Source organism: Camelina sativa, chromosome 12, assembly GCF_000633955.1.
Source record: "Camelina sativa cultivar DH55 chromosome 12, Cs, whole genome shotgun sequence".
NCBI lineage: Eukaryota > Viridiplantae > Streptophyta > Magnoliopsida > Brassicales > Brassicaceae > Camelina > Camelina sativa.
The window spans coordinates 1,073,445-1,089,399 of NC_025696.1; the positions used below are offsets into that span (position 1 = coordinate 1,073,445).

Here is a 15,955-nt window from a genome sequence, read left to right on the forward strand (position 1 = left end):
TACCAATACTAGGATTTGGATTTGTTTATAACCTATCTGCAATGTACATACTTTGTGTACAGTTTGTACCTCCATATTACAAAAGAATAAAAAAAAGGAAATTTCAGAAACTAAATATTTTACGTAATATTCTAATGAATCTTACAAGTTACAAGTCATATTAGACTTCTAATGTAACTCAGAAGTCAAAGTAACTCCTAGTTAGGTTTTGGTGCACCTATTCCCGTTTAGTCTTGGACTTTGTTTAACAAATCAAACCACACACACGCTTATAAATATGCATAGAAAGCAAACATCTTATTCTTAGTTTCTTACATTAATTATTTCGATCTAAAAGATTTTGAAAGAGAAGATGGCTTCGCAGAAGAAGATAGCTTCCCTAATTATTTGTTTCCTTCTGTTGTTTCTTCTTCCCATCGCCTTTTCTGAGCCGACAAGGTTAGTTTAGTTTATTTTTTCATTCCTTCATATGTTTCATACAGTCAAACATATCTAACAATTCAACATCTATGTTGTGTGTACACAAAAATTCACATGTTTTCTCACTTCACATACATGTTTCGTTGATTTTTGTTTGCTAGCAATTGTGATTCTCGTGTGAGTTCGAAGAATATTTTTTTCATAGAACTATAACGTGTGTACGTATATATGTTATTGGATTTGTGTATTAACTTGTAAGGTCGATCTTGTTTTTGAGGTTACAGTTTCTTATATTAGAAACAAATTATAATCTCCCTTTTTGCGTTAGAGTTAGATTTATGTATGCACACTAAGCGTTTTCAATCCAGTGCATTGACTTTAATTATGCGTAACTATTATAATTCTACAGGAACTTAGATGGAAGAAGTGCAAGAGCTCCAACAGTGCAGCAGATAAAGAAAAGACATGGGACTCGAGAGGTATGGATTTGATGATATATATATATATATATATATTTATCAATAATCGAATATATACTAATGTTTGTAGATATAAAACTAATAATTTTTAATTCAGGTGGTAGTGGACAATGGGATTATCAGAGTCAGTTTCTCAAGCCCTGAAGGACTTGTAACTGGGATCAAATACAAAGGGATCGACAATGTTCTATCACCACATCTACGAGCTCGAGGGTGATTACTTTTTCAGTAAATTAATATTGTAGTAATCAATTATTATATCCTAAAAGCTTATGTTATGCAAGTACATAAAATTGTCCTGATTAATTAGTTTGGTTTAATGTAGGTACTGGGACCTCATGTGGCAAGGAGAAAACATTCGCCAGGGCGGCTTAGATCGGTAATTAACTACAGTCTAGTTTATGTTTTGTCTGATTTGTAGTATTTAATAAAACAAACACACGTTCACATTTATAGACCATGTATCTAACTTATACTATTAGGGTTTAATAAATTAATTTTCATGATAATTGTTTTTTATTTATAAAATTTTTGATCTTTTAAATATTTAATACAAATATGAAATATAGCTAACTGACTAAATNAAAATTTTTAAAATTGATTTTAAATATTTTAATGTGTTAAAATAGTGCTATTTTTGGAAATTTATGGAATGTGTGCTATAATTGTCCATAAAACTTATTTTAGTGCTATTATAAGGTATTTCTCTTTAATAAATTAGTTTTCATGATGATTGTTTTTTATTTATAATTTTTTTTTCTTTTTTCCAAACAGAAATATGAAATGTGGCTAACTGACTAAATCCTTTTAATTTATACATATCGATCTAATCGTTATTTTTTTGGGGGTTCAGAATCGAAGGAACCAAATTTAGAATCATCAGTCAAACCCAAGAACAAGTGGAGATTTCGTTCTCTAGAACATGGAAGCGTGGTGATCCTCATATTCCATTAAACGTAGACAAGAGGTATATCATACGTGCAAATACTTCAGGATTCTACACATATGGAATCTTCGAGAGACTTCCCGAGTGGCCAGAACTCGACATGGGTTTAATTCGACTCGTTTTCAAACTCAACCCAGAGAGGTATCTTAAATTATACGATTCCATTGTTTTCTTATTTGCTTTTTTTTTTTAATATATAAAATAGAGAGTTTATCTTAACTCTAAACAAAATGTGTCTGTAGCTTTCATTACATGGTGGTGGCTGATAACCGGCAAAGAGAAATGCCAACGGAGGCTGACCGTGACATCGATCATGGCCATGCCAAGGCTCTTGGTTATAAAGAGGCTGTACAATTGACTCATCCTCATAACTCCAAGTTCAAAAACCAGGTACTTAGCTTATAGTATTTTGCATACTTTTTGAAGTCACGTACGTATTATAGATTTATTTGTTCGTGCATCCGAAATCTCTAATTTTGATTGTTAAACTGAATGATATTAAGGTCGATGACAAGTACCAATACACATGTAATATCGAAGACAACAAGGTACACGGTTGGATCTCAACCAAGTCCCATGTTGGCTTTTGGATCATCTCACCAAGCGGCGAATATCGCTCCGGTGGACCAATCAAACAAGAGCTCACGTCTCACGTCGGTCCGACGGCCCTCACGGTAAGGAGATCCACCCAAAGCTAATCAGCAAAAGATTAGTATAGTATTATATTAAATATTTTAGCTAGTTTACTTAAATCAGTTTGAATATACGCAGACTTTTATAAGCGGTCATTATGTTGGTGCGGACATGAAGACACATTACGTAACTGGTGAATCGTGGAAAAAGGTCTTGGGTCCTGTTTTCATCTACGTCAACTCTGACTCTAGCAGCAATAGTCCTGAAGATTCATTATGGGAAGATGCCAAACGACAGGTTTATTTTTAATTCATCAATTAATTTTTAAAGTAATTTACAAATAAGAGACGCTAATTTTAGCTATATTAATTTCTCAGACCAAAAAAGAAGTCAAAGCCTGGCCGTATGATTTTGTAGCATCCTCTGACTTTCCTACTCGTCGAGAAAGAGGAACCGTCACCGGTCGTCTCATAGTCAACGACAGGTATAGTTATTTGCTTAAACAAATCGAATATTTATATTGATACTTTGTATTAATAGTATATTTATTGACAAATAAAATTATAGATTCTTGACGTCGGGAGGATCTGCATATGTCGGTTTAGCACCCCCGGGAGAAGCTGGTTCGTGGCAAACAAATACTAAGGTTTGTTATTGTTACACTTTGATCTCACTTCTTTAAACTTTAATGTAACTTACTGAATTATCGAATACATGTATTGATCGTTAATTGTTTTTTTCAGGGATATCAATTTTGGACAAAGACTAACGAAACAGGTCACTTCACGATAGATGACGTCAGACCGGGAACATACAATCTGTATGGATGGGTTCCTGGTTTTATCGGGGACTTTCTATACCAAAACCGTGTTGACGTAGCTGCAGGGTCAGAGATTAGTCTAGATAGAGTTGTGTACGAGCCACCTAGGAACGGTCCAACGTTATGGGAGATTGGTGTACCAGATCGAACCGCTCGAGAATACTTTGTACCAGAGCCATACAAGAACACAATGAACCCATACCTAGACCAAACTGACAAGTAAGTCTTTTAAATCCTCTTGTTCACATTGTTGCTAAACCGGTTTTGGGTCTGATAGTGTTCCGGTTTGGTTGTTTCACAGTTTTAGGCAGTACGGATTGTGGCAACGATACACAGAGTTGTATCCAAATCACGATCTCGTCTACACAATTGGAGCTAGTAACTATAGCCAAGACTGGTTCTACGCTCATGTCACAAGGTTAGAAGTTACATTAAAACAAAAAGTCTGAAACTTTCAGTGAATTCATGAATAGACATTTAACTTTAACTCACTTATTCTGCAGGAAAACCGGTGATTTAACATACGTGCCAACAACATGGCAGATCGTGTTTCAGCTTCCATACGTAAACTGGCGAGGCAGCTACACATTGCAGCTAGCTTTAGCCTCGGCCGCACGGGCTAATTTACAAGTTCGGATCAATAACGAAAACACGTGGCCGTTTTTCTCAACTGGTACTATTGGAAAAGACAATGCTATAGCAAGACATGGAATCCATGGACTCTACAGGCTTTATAGCATCAGTGTCCCTGGAAGGTTGCTAAGAACCGGGACCAACACGATTTATCTTCGACAAGCTAAAGCAATAGGACCATTTGAAGGTCTTATGTATGATTACATTCGTCTAGAAGAGCCTTCTAGAGATTAGAATCATATATATAGTTGTTAGGATTTGGTTTTCTTTTTTTTTTTTTACACTTAGGAGATTATAGTTGTATATAGATCAAAGGGTTTTTGGGATTTACTGAATTTGATCTATTCTTTTAAATATTTTTTTGTGAAATTGATTTGGATTTTTTATATGATTGCTAATTTGCTAAGGTTTATAGTATTATCATAAGATTCATAAGTGGTTTTAAAAACCGGAACAAGATTGAAGCATGAACAAGAAAATGCCACCAGCAACAGAAACGTTAAGAGATTCAAATTCACCTGCCATGGGAATGCTCACAAGGTCGCATACTTTCCGTGACTGCTCAGACAAACCGTTCCCTTCACTACCTAAAATCAAGCATAAAGGCTTCTCTGCTACAGACTGAGCAAACTCTTGGTTAAGTCTGGAGACAGGTTTTGGTTTTTGAGTAGTAGTTGATGGATGACCAGCTAATAGCTTCATCTGGAACTCACGCTCTAGAAGCTTAAGGTGGTTCCAGTTGCCTGAAACTATAGGCAGTTGAAACGAAGCACCTCGGCTTGCTCTAAGTGCTTTCTCATTAAACGGATCACAACAACCCGGAAGCAGAAATGCACCATCCTATCATAAACATTAGCAATATTGTTAGGATGTTTCTCTCATTAGAGATTTATCTCAAAAAATGAATAAAGAAGAAAGGATGATCATTTGTATACCCAATTAAAAGCCATAGCTGATCTGATTAAAGTGCCAAGGTTCCCCGGGTTCTGTATGCTGTCTAGAACAAGAACTCGGTGAGCAGAAGGGAACCATTTACTACAGTCTTTGACAATGTCTACATCATCTTTAAGATCAATGAAGCTGCTAGGGATTCTCATCAAGGCAATGGCTTCAACAGATTCAGTAGATTGCACACCAGAGAGTTTCTTCATCACCAAAGAACTTACTCGAACAGTTCGAATACTTAAACTCTCTAATCCTTGTGGAATCTGAGCTTCCTCGTGGAGAAGTAGACACTCAATTTCAGTTGTAATACCTAGCTTATTCTCTTGAAAGCTACACACTTCCCTGTGAAACAATGCATTAAAAAGTTATCTCCTTGAAACTCAATTTCACAAACAATAACAAAAAGGAAACTACTTTCCTCTGTTTTCTTAAGTAGTAGTAATCTAAGAAACAGAGAGTAACAAGATCAGTGATGATTTAACCTAATTGGGATAGCTCCGACGACAAGAACAGAGCCATGAGCGTGGCGATAAGAGGAGCTTTGGCGGAGTTTAAGACAGTGTTTGACAAAAGGGTTTGAAGTGCTGGTAATGTAATTCACATGAGACGGCAGCGCAACTCTATTCTCCGGAGACTTATCTAAACTGTTAATAAGAAGAAGATCATCTGAAGGGTTTCTTATCTGAATCTGTGTTCTTGGGAATTGAGCTGATGAAGCTCGAAGCTTTGAAACTGAGGTTTTGAATTCGAATGGGAGACGCGGTGACACAGATTGTGAAACGAAAGCACATCCGCAATGCATTGCCGTTTGCAACTAATCCGATTTCTCTTCTTCTGCTCCGGTGAAGCTAAGGCGGAGAAGATGACTAAAAGGCCTAAGGGCTTCATATTTAAGTAAAAAAGCCCAATACATTAAAAGAGTTAGGCCCAATAACAAGCCCATTAAGTAATGTTTTTTAACGGTAAAACCTCTCTTCCTCATCATCCTCTCTGTTTCTCTCTTCGCTTCTTCTCTTCGTCTATGAATCCGCAAATTTGGTTCTTTCGTGTTCGTTTTATGAATCGAACTCATGTTACGAATGCAGATTAACAGAGGAACCCAATACGTGATTGTTTGATCACTAATCTATTCCACGACCAAATTTGTGATGCATCTAACCGAGAAATCAGTTCTTCTGGAATTGATCAGGCGATGCAGCTTTCTTCGCGTTTTCAAACAGATACAGACTCAATTGGTTACTCGTGATCTTCTTCGCGATGACTTATTCGTCAACAAAGTCGTGACCTTTCTGGGCAAATCCTCCGATTTCGCAACTTACAGCTGTATGATTCTCCACAGTATCCGTTCTCTGTTGACCTCGTTTCCATACAACACGATTTTATCAAGCTACGCGATCTGCGATAACCCACGAGTGACGTTTCTTGTTTACAGAACGTTTGTGAGTAACGGGTTTACACCGGACATGTTCACGTTTCCTCCAGTTTTCAAGGCTTGTGGGAAGTTTTCAGGGATCAGAGAAGGGAAACAGATTCATGGAGTTGTCACGAAGATGGGTTTTTCAGATGATATCTATGTGCAAAACTCGCTTGTTCATTTATATGGAGTTTGCGGAGATTCAGGGAGTGCATGTAAAGTGTTCGATGAAATGCCTGTGAGAGATGTAGTTTCGTGGACTGGTATTATAACTGGTTTCACGAGGACTGGTTTGTATAAAGAAGCTTTGGATACGTTTTCAAAGATGGATGTTGAGGCTAATTTGGCTACGTATGTTTGTGCTTTGGTCTCGAGTGGGCGGGTAGGGTGTTTAAGTTTAGGGCAAGGAATCCATGGGTTGATTTTAAAAAGGGCGTCTTTGATTAGCTTAGAGACTGGTAATGCTCTTATAGATATGTATGTGAAATGTGAGCAATTGTCTGATGCAATGAGAGTTTTTGGTGAATTGCAAAAGAAAGATAAAGTTTCTTGGAATAGTATGATTAGTGGGTTGGTGCAATGCAAAAGGCCTAACGAGGCGATTGAGTTGTTTTCTCGGATGCAAACGTCTTCGTGTATAAAGCCAGATGGGCATATACTTACAAGTGTTCTCTCTGCATGTGCTATCTCAGGAGCTGTGGATTACGGAAGATGGGTTCATGAGTATGTTGTAAGCGCTGGTATTAAATGGGATACACATATTGGAACCGCGGTTGTTGATATGTATGCAAAATGTGGTTACATTGAAACAGCTTTGGAGGTTTTCAAGGGAGTTAGAAGTAAGAATGTGTCTACTTGGAATGCTCTGTTAGGTGGTTTAGCTATCCATGGACATGGACATGAATCCCTTCAATATTTCGAAGAAATGGTTACCCTCGGTTATAAGCCGAACCAGGTAACTTTTCTTGCGGTTTTAAACGCTTGTTGCCACGCTGGTTTAGTCGAAGAAGGTAGAAGATGTTTCCATAAGATGAAAAGCAGAGAATACAATCTATCTCCTAAGCTAGAGCATTATGGATGCTTGATTGATTTACTCTGTAGAGCTGGATTGCTAGATGAAGCACTAGACATCGTTAAAGCAATGCCGGTTAAACCAGATGTGCGTATATGCGGAGCTATTCTTAGTGCTTGTAAGAGTAGAGGGACATTAATGGAGCTTCCTAAAGATATATTGGATAGTTTTTTAGAGATGAAGGTTGAAGATAGTGGTGTGTATGTGCTTCTGTCTAATATTTTTGCTGCTAATAAAAGATGGGATGATGTTTCGAGAATTAGGAGGTTGATGAAGGTAAAAGGTATCTCGAAGGTTCCAGGATCAAGTTCTATAGAGAAGTTCATAGCATAGAACAATGATGATGCATGTATGTATGACAATGATCATCATTCATCATATATGAGAATGTCAGAATGTGAGGAGTTCATGAGTTTCTCGCATGTCTCTGCCTAAAGCTGAACTTGTCCTCTTCTACTTCACGTTCCTCTCGCCTCTTCACCTTATTATATGTGTATATAAGTATATAATATTATTAATTTCTATGCAGTTACATTGTACATGATTCTTGATTCAGCGATTGATAATTGATCATTTCCTAAAAAAGATTAAAAAAAAATCAAAAGTTCAAATGTTTCTCTCTTGGAAATTAAGCAATTTATTATGCTAAAAATTACAACATACTAGTTTTTAGCATACTAGTTTTTTTCATACATAGCTTCTGCATGCTAGCTACAATATTAGACTAATAATGGTAATTGGTAGTGATAATTAGAGCATAGCATTATGGAACCAATTTTCCAAATTACCCTCACCATCACCGTTATCTTCATGACTGCCACTTGTAACCACGGCGGATCTATCGAAACCCCAAACCGTCGTAGCCGTCGAAGGAGGGATCAACTCTCCGTTCTGAAAGAGAACCGGTTTCTCGTTAACCGTGAGAGAATCTTGGTGAATCATGGAAGCGATGAGTCTCTGTTGTTGAAGCTTCAGGTGCAAATCTTGGTCAAAAGAACTCAAAGACTCGATAGAAGAAGACGACGCAAGGTTGTAGTTAGGATCCAACGGAAACATGTAGCCGGAGAATCCACCGGAACTCATCATCATCATCGTCGTCGTCGAAGGATGGTTTCTTACTAGCTCGCGAGAAGACGATGACGTCGTCACGTTCGAGAACAGAGGAGGAGAAGATATGACGTGGAGGTTGCAAGGCTTGTTCTTGTTTCGAGTTGAGCCACCAATGGGGACGTTACGGAGGGCGCCGCCACGTGTCCAGTAACGGCGACAGTTCTTGCAGTAGTGACGTGGCTGAGACAAGCTGTAGTTGTTGTAGTAGCAGAATTTGGTGTTGACTGAATCACATCTCGGACACTTCAGGACCGGCTGCGTCGTCGCCGGAGAAGACGGCTCTTTGTTATTGATCTGACGTGGTGACTTCGTCATAGTCTTGATCCTCCGTGGTTTGAAGCTGGAGGTGTTGCTCTGATGGGCTGACGTCATCATGATATGGGGCAAGAGAGGGGGGAGATTGGTTCTTGTGATTTCTATGAATCTTCATATGTATATATATGAACGCATTTACGTATATAAAATATATATATATGTGTGTACATGCACGCTTGTTGTATATAGTATTGTATATTATATTTTAATTTATGTCTTAAACCGAATGTGTATATTCTAAATAAAATGTTTTTTTTTTCTTTTTCTTTTTTTTTACATCATATAAAATGGTATTTGGCTGGCTAGTTTATATAAGTATGTGTTATTCAACTTGTAGTTGTTGCATATCGCCATGGATACGCAGGCGTTAGCATTAATCGTATAGCTAGGTGAAAAAAGCGTGACCGTCATCGTGAAATAGCCAAATATTGAATCTTCTGGCAAGGAAAATATCTCTGGCCAAGCCAGTTTCTTTTAGTATTAAATACGATTAATTAATACAGTGTATAGATTAGAGTTTTAAGTCATATTTTATAATTTATATATTAAGGGTTTAACAATGAGCAGTGAGCACCACTCATTTCATAAGCAGGATTTGTTGCAGTGGGTTCTATATTTGTTAAGAATTATTTAAGCTGTTTCTCTAGGTGAAAAATTCACCAATTCTAAATATCTAAATTAATTCATACAGTTCTAAAACTTTGCTCTTATATTATTACTATATGATGTAATATTCAGACAAGACAAGATAAGATCGACCTAGGGAAGAGCTAGAGAGTGAAGGAGAGATGAGTGGTAAAAGGTACGAGGTAAAGAAAGGGAAGCCATATCAAGGAGTGGAGTGCTTTTCGCATTGGGAACAAACTCGAACTTCACTGTCTCCCTCTCTCGTTGAAAGCAACACAACAACACAATTCGTACGTACGATTCATTTATTATCCTCTTTGACTTTTCACTTCTATTGCTCTTCCATCAAATATGAAGATAACTAATTGTCAGTTTGTCACACATTAGCTTGAAATTTTTATTTTTCAGATTGATAACTCGCCTAACTGATTTTTTTAACACTGTTAATTGATTTTGATTCTTTCATCTAAAGGATCTCATCGATACACTAGAGTGTTATCTATAGAAATCTTAGATATATACTAATTGATTATACTTGGCTTACCCTTAAAATATTATTATATAGAGAGAAACTATAATATTCAAATTCATTAATTTGATTAAAGCATACCACACAGTCATACAACCTCCCCAGGAACCAACACGAAACTTAAATACTATGACAAACCAAACAAAAGAAGAAGAAAAAAAAGCTTTGGGGAAATTTTAATGTTAAGAGTTAGAAGACTTATAAATTAGGAGAAGGCTTCAAAGTGTTGGCAACATCAATCACGAATCGGTACCTAACGTCGGCCTTCTCAAGCCGCTCCATGGCGGTGTTGACATAATCCGCAGAGATAAGCTCAATATCCGCCGTGATGTTGTGTTTCGCGGCCATATCCATCATCTCCTGAGTCTCTTTTATCCCTCCTATCAAACTTCCAACTATCATCTTCCTCTCTATATGCACAAAATAACATAACCACACACACACAAACACACAAAATCCATGTCATTCTCGGGATTCATTGACTTAAAATACTACAAATTTAGCACACATATGGCATATATCTATAGGGATTAGTTTGTTAATATATATAGCTTACCAAAGATGAGAGGCAAGACAGGTAGCTCGAGTGGCTTCACCGGTGCACCAACCATAACAAGTATTCCCTTTTGCTTCAGCAAACCGAGCAATGGAAGAAGCGGATGAGTCGCAGATACAGTATCAATTATACCGTCCATAGTACCCATTGCATCCTTGACCTGCTTCGGGTCACGGCTCACCAAGAAGGTATCGGCACCAAGCCGATTAATAGCCTCGTCTCTCTTACCCTCCGAAGTACTGATAACTGTTACTTTACAACCCATAGCCTTGGAAAATTTCACTCCTACATGACCTAAACCGCCTAATCCTACCACACCGATGTGCATACCGGGTTTGTCGAGCCCATGATACTTCATTGGGGAATAGACCGTGATCCCGGCGCATAGGAGCGGCGCGGCAGCGTCCATAGGAAGATTGTCGGGAATACGGATGACGAAACCTTCGTCGCAAACCATGTGGTCGGAGTAACCACCGCATGTTATGGTGTCGTCATAGTACTTGAATCCGTACGTTTGGATCAATTTTGGACAGTAGTTTTCCATGCCTTCGGTGCAGTTGTCACATGACCCGCACGAGCCGACCAAGCATCCAACTCCCACGTTGTCTCCGGTTTTGAATTTAGTCACTTTGGCTCCGACTTCAGTCACCACGCCCACGATCTCATGCCTGAAAAATTTAACATTCGGATTTAATATCAACGTTAGAGCATAAAAAAGAATTAATTCACTAGGAAAAATTTATCAAAAATAATTATCAAACCGGACATAGTTGAGAGATTAACTCCAATAAACATGAATTAAATGCGACGAATTAGGACAGAGTAGAGATAAACATGAGCCAGATGACGAAGCTTATCGTGGATCTTTTGTCCACTATTTCTAAGATATTTTAAAATGCTTCTTAGTGTATTTTTTGTCTAAAATCCGAAAGAAGTGGCCAAAAAAGGAAATAATTCTAAAGAAGTGTACAAATTACCAGATTATATGTTCCCCATTTGAGGGCTTAAAATCGCCATATTTAAAGAAGAGGTCTTCATAAAAAGTCTAGCAGTATTCATTTTCATGTAGTTACAAAAGGTTACGTATTACAAAGTAACACACTGAAGCTGAAATTTAAGATAGTTTGAGATACTGTTCATGCAATTTTTGGATTGAGCATATCAACAAGTAATTCTAAAATTCTAAATAAAATTTGATATATAGTTTGATTATATTACTTAACATGCATGATACATCTCTTACCCAGGGACAACAGGATATATAGACGATCCCCACTCGTTCTTGACCATATGCAAATCAGAGTGACAAATTCCACAGAATAACACTTTGAATCTTACATCTTTTTCTCCTGTTTCCCTACACACATTAATTAGTCGCACCAAAACTTAGATTCATTATATTGAAACAAAAATAAATAGAGATAACAAAAACAAATTTGAAACCTTCTAGAGAAACTAAAAGGCGAGAGAACTCCGGAATTGTCTTTCGCGGCCAATCCGAACGCTTCTTTCTCAAGAACTTTTCCCATACTTGATCAAATAGCAATAAAAGTGAGAGAATTAGATTCAAAAGTAAGTGTCTAGTTTGATTTTATTTTATTTTTAATGTCACTTATTATAGTTGAGAAGTTTTAGATAATAACGAGGAGAGACAAAATGCCTTAATATAGGAGATGATTGTGGAAACGATGTGATTTGGTGCAATTAGGACCATGCATGCACTTACTTTCACGGGATTTTTTTTTTTTTTTTTTCAAGACTTGCCGACTCGGTCTTTTCTTCCTTGTTTAGTTTCTTGGTAGTTATATTTATCTTTTCAATTATTGAAATCAAATGCACAGAAACAAAAAAAAAAAAAAAAGATTCATGTTTTCATTACTAACATTGTCATTTTGTTTTTGAGGACCACGAAATTAACGTTGTCAAATAATACGGACCACTATATACTGTAATATATATATATATAGACCTTTTTAATTTGAACTTTATTTGCTCAAACTCAGCTATGTATTTGTTCACGTGTGTGTCGTGGTCCATACGTATCTTATTCTACTAATTTCGTCCACGGAACATATTCATAATAAAACCGTGTATACATGCACTTGATCGATTAATACTCCAAAAAACTAGTTTAAATTTAGTAGTATTAAAAAATTGGACTAATATATATTGGTACTTTCTACTTATCCAGCCAAGATTGGACTAATATATATTGGTACTTTCTACGATCTTATTCTACAAAAACCGTGTATACACTGCTAAGATTGGAATCATTTAAAGTTTTCTACTAATATACATATATGCACTTGCTCGAAGTTAATACTCAAAAAAAAACTAGTGTAAATTTAATAGTCTTACTAAATTTGACCAATCCCTTGGTACTTTCTAGTATTAAATCATACTGTTTTCGTTAATCTCTCAGGTCGGTCAAACAACACTGCTTCTATCATTCACACCCAACACATTTCATAACCTTAATAATCATTTAAACAGTAATATCGATTACAATATATATTAATTTTTAGTTTAAATTAAAATATTACCAATTAAAATCGTCTATTTGAATTAAATTTTAATTAAACTTCTAATGATAAAATTAATTAAATAACTTATTCAAGTTTTTTTAATTTGATAAAGCACATGCTGTAGCTAGTAGTGGACTAGTAGTAGTACACACAAAGTCGTCAGCTCAAAAATACAACACTTATTACAACAAACCAAACAAGGAAAAATGCTTTGGGGAAATTCAAATTTTAAGCTTTCCAACTAAGGAGTAGGCTTCAACGTATTGGCAACATCAATCACAAATCGGTACTTAACGTCACCCTTAGCGAGTCGTTCCATGGCAGTGTTGACATAATCCGCAGAGATAAGCTCAATATCTGCCGTGATATTGTGTTTTCCAGCCAAGTCCACCGTCTCTTGCATCTCCTTTATACCTCCTATCATACTTCCTACCACCATCTTCCTCCCTATTACACGACCATGCACAAAAGAAAAAGGAAATAAACATATTCCAATTTTTATCGACTGAATCAAAAACATATCATGTAAGATAACGTTTAAAGATGATTGGCAAATGCCAAATAGGCTCGTACCGAAGATGAGAGGGAACACCGGAAGCTCAAGTGGCTTGGCAGGTGCACCAACCATAACAAGTTTTCCCTTATTTTTAAGCAGACCAAGCAGTGGAAGAAGCGGATGGGTCGCAGATGCGGTATCAATTATACCATCCATAGTCCCCACTGCATCCTCCATTTGTTTTGGGTCACGGCTCACCAAGAAGGCATCTGCACCAAGCCTATTGATCGCCTCCTCTCTCTTACGCTCGGAAGTACTAACAACCGTAACTTTATTACCCAAAGCCTTGGCAAATTTCACTCCTACATGACCCAAACCACCTAGTCCCACCACACCAATGTGCATACCGGGCTTGTCGAACCCATGATACTTCATTGCGGAGTAGACGGTGACTCCGGCACAGAGTAGTGGTGCGACACCATCCAATGGGAGATTGTCAGGAATACGGATAATGAAATCCTCAGCACACACCATGTGGTCGGAGTAACCACCACGGGTCATGGTGTCGTCGTAGTCTTTGCCTCCGGATGTTGGGATCATCTTTGGACAGTAATTCTCTTCCCCATCACTGCAGCTGTCACATGACAGGCACGAGCGGGACATGTAGCCAACTCCGACTTTGTCTCCAGTGTTGAATTTGGTCACTTTGGCTCCAACTTCAGTCACCACGCCCACGATCTCATGCCTGAATAGTAGTATCAAAGCTATTTCAAAGATTCAGTTTTAAAATAAAATATGATTTTTTTTTTGGAGTACATGTCTTACCCTGGGACAAGAGGATAGGTAGTGAAGCCCCATTCGTTTTTGGCCATACATAAATCAGTGTGGCAAATTCCACAGAACAACACTTTGAACCTTACATCTTTTTCTCCCGTATCCCTATATACATTAAAACTCCAACAATACTTAATTTCAATAGAACAAAAAAAACAATATATCGGATATCATGCGATACAAAATCGTTAGAGATTAATATATTCGTTAACCTTCTAGAGAAACTGAAAGGAGAGAGAACTCCTGATTCGTCTTTCGCGGCCAATCCAAACGCCTCCTTCTCAAGAACCTTTCCCATCTTGAAAAAAAATAAGAGAATGGGACTGAGAGATTTTTTTGTTGAGTGATACTAATAATTTACAAGGATCATATTCACCACGTCCACGAGAATAGATGGTCCCTATTCCCTAATATATATGGTAACTCAATTTTGTAGTAATAGTACTAGTGTTATGTCGTTAGTCAGGGTCATATCAACTCACCAATTTGATACTGATGTGTTCATCAATAATGCAGTTGATTTTTTGCTGATTCAAAGCTATGGTTGTGGTGCAATTATGGTCGTTCTCTTAATTTTTTTCAACTTTGTCATGTAATATGGTCCAGAGGTGACAGTTACTACATGTAGGGAGAGATACCTTCGCAAAACAAATTTTTAAAGATCCACGCACATGGAACTTAATTCAACCACATGCATGAGACCATTTTTCTCCATACCCATTCTTTTATTGATACATTTTTATATTAGTTTATTTCACCATTTAATAAAATAAGATAACAGGTATAAAATTGAAAGTATATTATAAAATCTGCATTCAAAATATTAAATGACATTTATGTAATGCAACCAAATTAAAGCTGAAAAATAAAGATGTAATAGTTCTTTCAGTTTCAAATTAGTTAAGTCCCATCCATTGGATACTATATACAAATTTAAAATTTAAAACGAGTTTGACCGTTACGTTCGGTTCATACATTTAAATGTCCTCAACACATCTTCAAATCATAATCACTGGGATTACATTCACTTGATCATACTCTATTTATAAAAAAAAAAAAAAAGCAGAACTTATTCCAACAATAAAGAAGGTGAGTGCTCATTTTTGCCAAAACTTATTTGAGTGTAATAATTAATTTATCTGCCTAAATGTTTTTTTCAACTATATATATAATCTAGCCGAAAGAAAAGAGCTAAGTAAGTCCTCCACTATCAACAGTGAACAAACGAGAATTCGCCACACTTAACTCCACTCAATTATAATTTCTGATCTCTAATAATTAAGTAATTTACCAACAAAATCCACTATTTTAATATATACTTTCTGAAACATATTGTAAAAAACTGAAAATATCATTTCGCCTAATATATACAGTCACTACATACACTCCTTGAGTACTTATAAATCACCATACATGCCAAATTCGCATTTCTTAACTCGATTTATTTTTAATTGAAGTTCATATTGTTCTGTGAATTCTATAGCGGTCAAAGCTGTGGATCTAATGCAAATCAATCTTAACATAAAAAAAGAAAAAAACAAAGATCACTGACACAAGGATAACTGTTTTTTTTTTTACCATAACCGAAGAATTTACGAAAC

At 36.6% G+C, this 15,955-nt stretch overlaps 6 protein-coding genes across 6 annotated transcripts in view; 2 read left to right on the forward strand and 4 right to left on the reverse strand.

Annotated features, from left to right (window-relative positions):
• Nucleotides 330-4,285, forward strand: LOC104729359 (rhamnogalacturonate lyase-like). The gene is made up of 13 exons (XM_010448297.1): nt 330-438; nt 830-899; nt 997-1,112; nt 1,225-1,278; nt 1,753-1,986; nt 2,088-2,235; nt 2,349-2,519; nt 2,617-2,775; nt 2,856-2,962; nt 3,046-3,124; nt 3,222-3,517; nt 3,600-3,716; nt 3,802-4,285. Exons 1-13 carry the CDS (start codon nt 353-355, stop codon nt 4,163-4,165), a joined length of 2,001 nt encoding a protein of 666 aa, XP_010446599.1. The 5' UTR covers nt 330-352; the 3' UTR covers nt 4,166-4,285.
• LOC104729358 (uncharacterized tRNA/rRNA methyltransferase YsgA-like) lies at nt 4,368-5,737 on the reverse strand. Its single transcript, XM_010448296.2, has 3 exons — nt 5,359-5,737; nt 4,867-5,218; nt 4,368-4,771 (listed from the first exon to the last, which is right to left on the reverse strand). Exons 1-3 carry the CDS (start codon nt 5,676-5,678, stop codon nt 4,373-4,375), a joined length of 1,071 nt encoding a protein of 356 aa, XP_010446598.1. The 5' UTR covers nt 5,679-5,737; the 3' UTR covers nt 4,368-4,372.
• LOC104733096 (pentatricopeptide repeat-containing protein At4g38010-like) lies at nt 5,878-7,890 on the forward strand. The gene has a single exon (XM_010452706.2). The coding sequence runs from the start codon at nt 6,025-6,027 to the stop codon at nt 7,693-7,695; it is 1,671 nt and encodes a 556-aa protein (XP_010451008.1). The 5' UTR covers nt 5,878-6,024; the 3' UTR covers nt 7,696-7,890.
• LOC104729360 (dof zinc finger protein DOF4.7-like) lies at nt 7,984-8,902 on the reverse strand. The gene has a single exon (XM_010448298.2). The coding sequence runs from the start codon at nt 8,845-8,847 to the stop codon at nt 8,113-8,115; it is 735 nt and encodes a 244-aa protein (XP_010446600.1). The 5' UTR covers nt 8,848-8,902; the 3' UTR covers nt 7,984-8,112.
• LOC104729361 (cinnamyl alcohol dehydrogenase 8-like) lies at nt 9,990-12,146 on the reverse strand. The gene is made up of 4 exons (XM_010448299.2): nt 11,943-12,146; nt 11,743-11,856; nt 10,500-11,167; nt 9,990-10,353 (listed from the first exon to the last, which is right to left on the reverse strand). Exons 1-4 carry the CDS (start codon nt 12,026-12,028, stop codon nt 10,142-10,144), a joined length of 1,080 nt encoding a protein of 359 aa, XP_010446601.1. The 5' UTR covers nt 12,029-12,146; the 3' UTR covers nt 9,990-10,141.
• Nucleotides 13,096-15,955, reverse strand: part of LOC104729362 (cinnamyl alcohol dehydrogenase 7-like) — a 3,529-nt gene continuing 669 nt past the window's right edge. Inside the window, exons 3-6 of the mRNA XM_010448300.2 lie at nt 14,567-14,652; nt 14,346-14,459; nt 13,598-14,265; nt 13,096-13,471 (exon numbers count right to left, since the gene is read on the reverse strand). Of these exons, the coding sequence (XP_010446602.1) occupies nt 13,266-13,471; nt 13,598-14,265; nt 14,346-14,459; nt 14,567-14,652 (1,074 nt within the window). The 3' untranslated portion in view covers nt 13,096-13,265. The remainder of the gene's footprint in view (nt 13,472-13,597; nt 14,266-14,345; nt 14,460-14,566; nt 14,653-15,955) is intronic.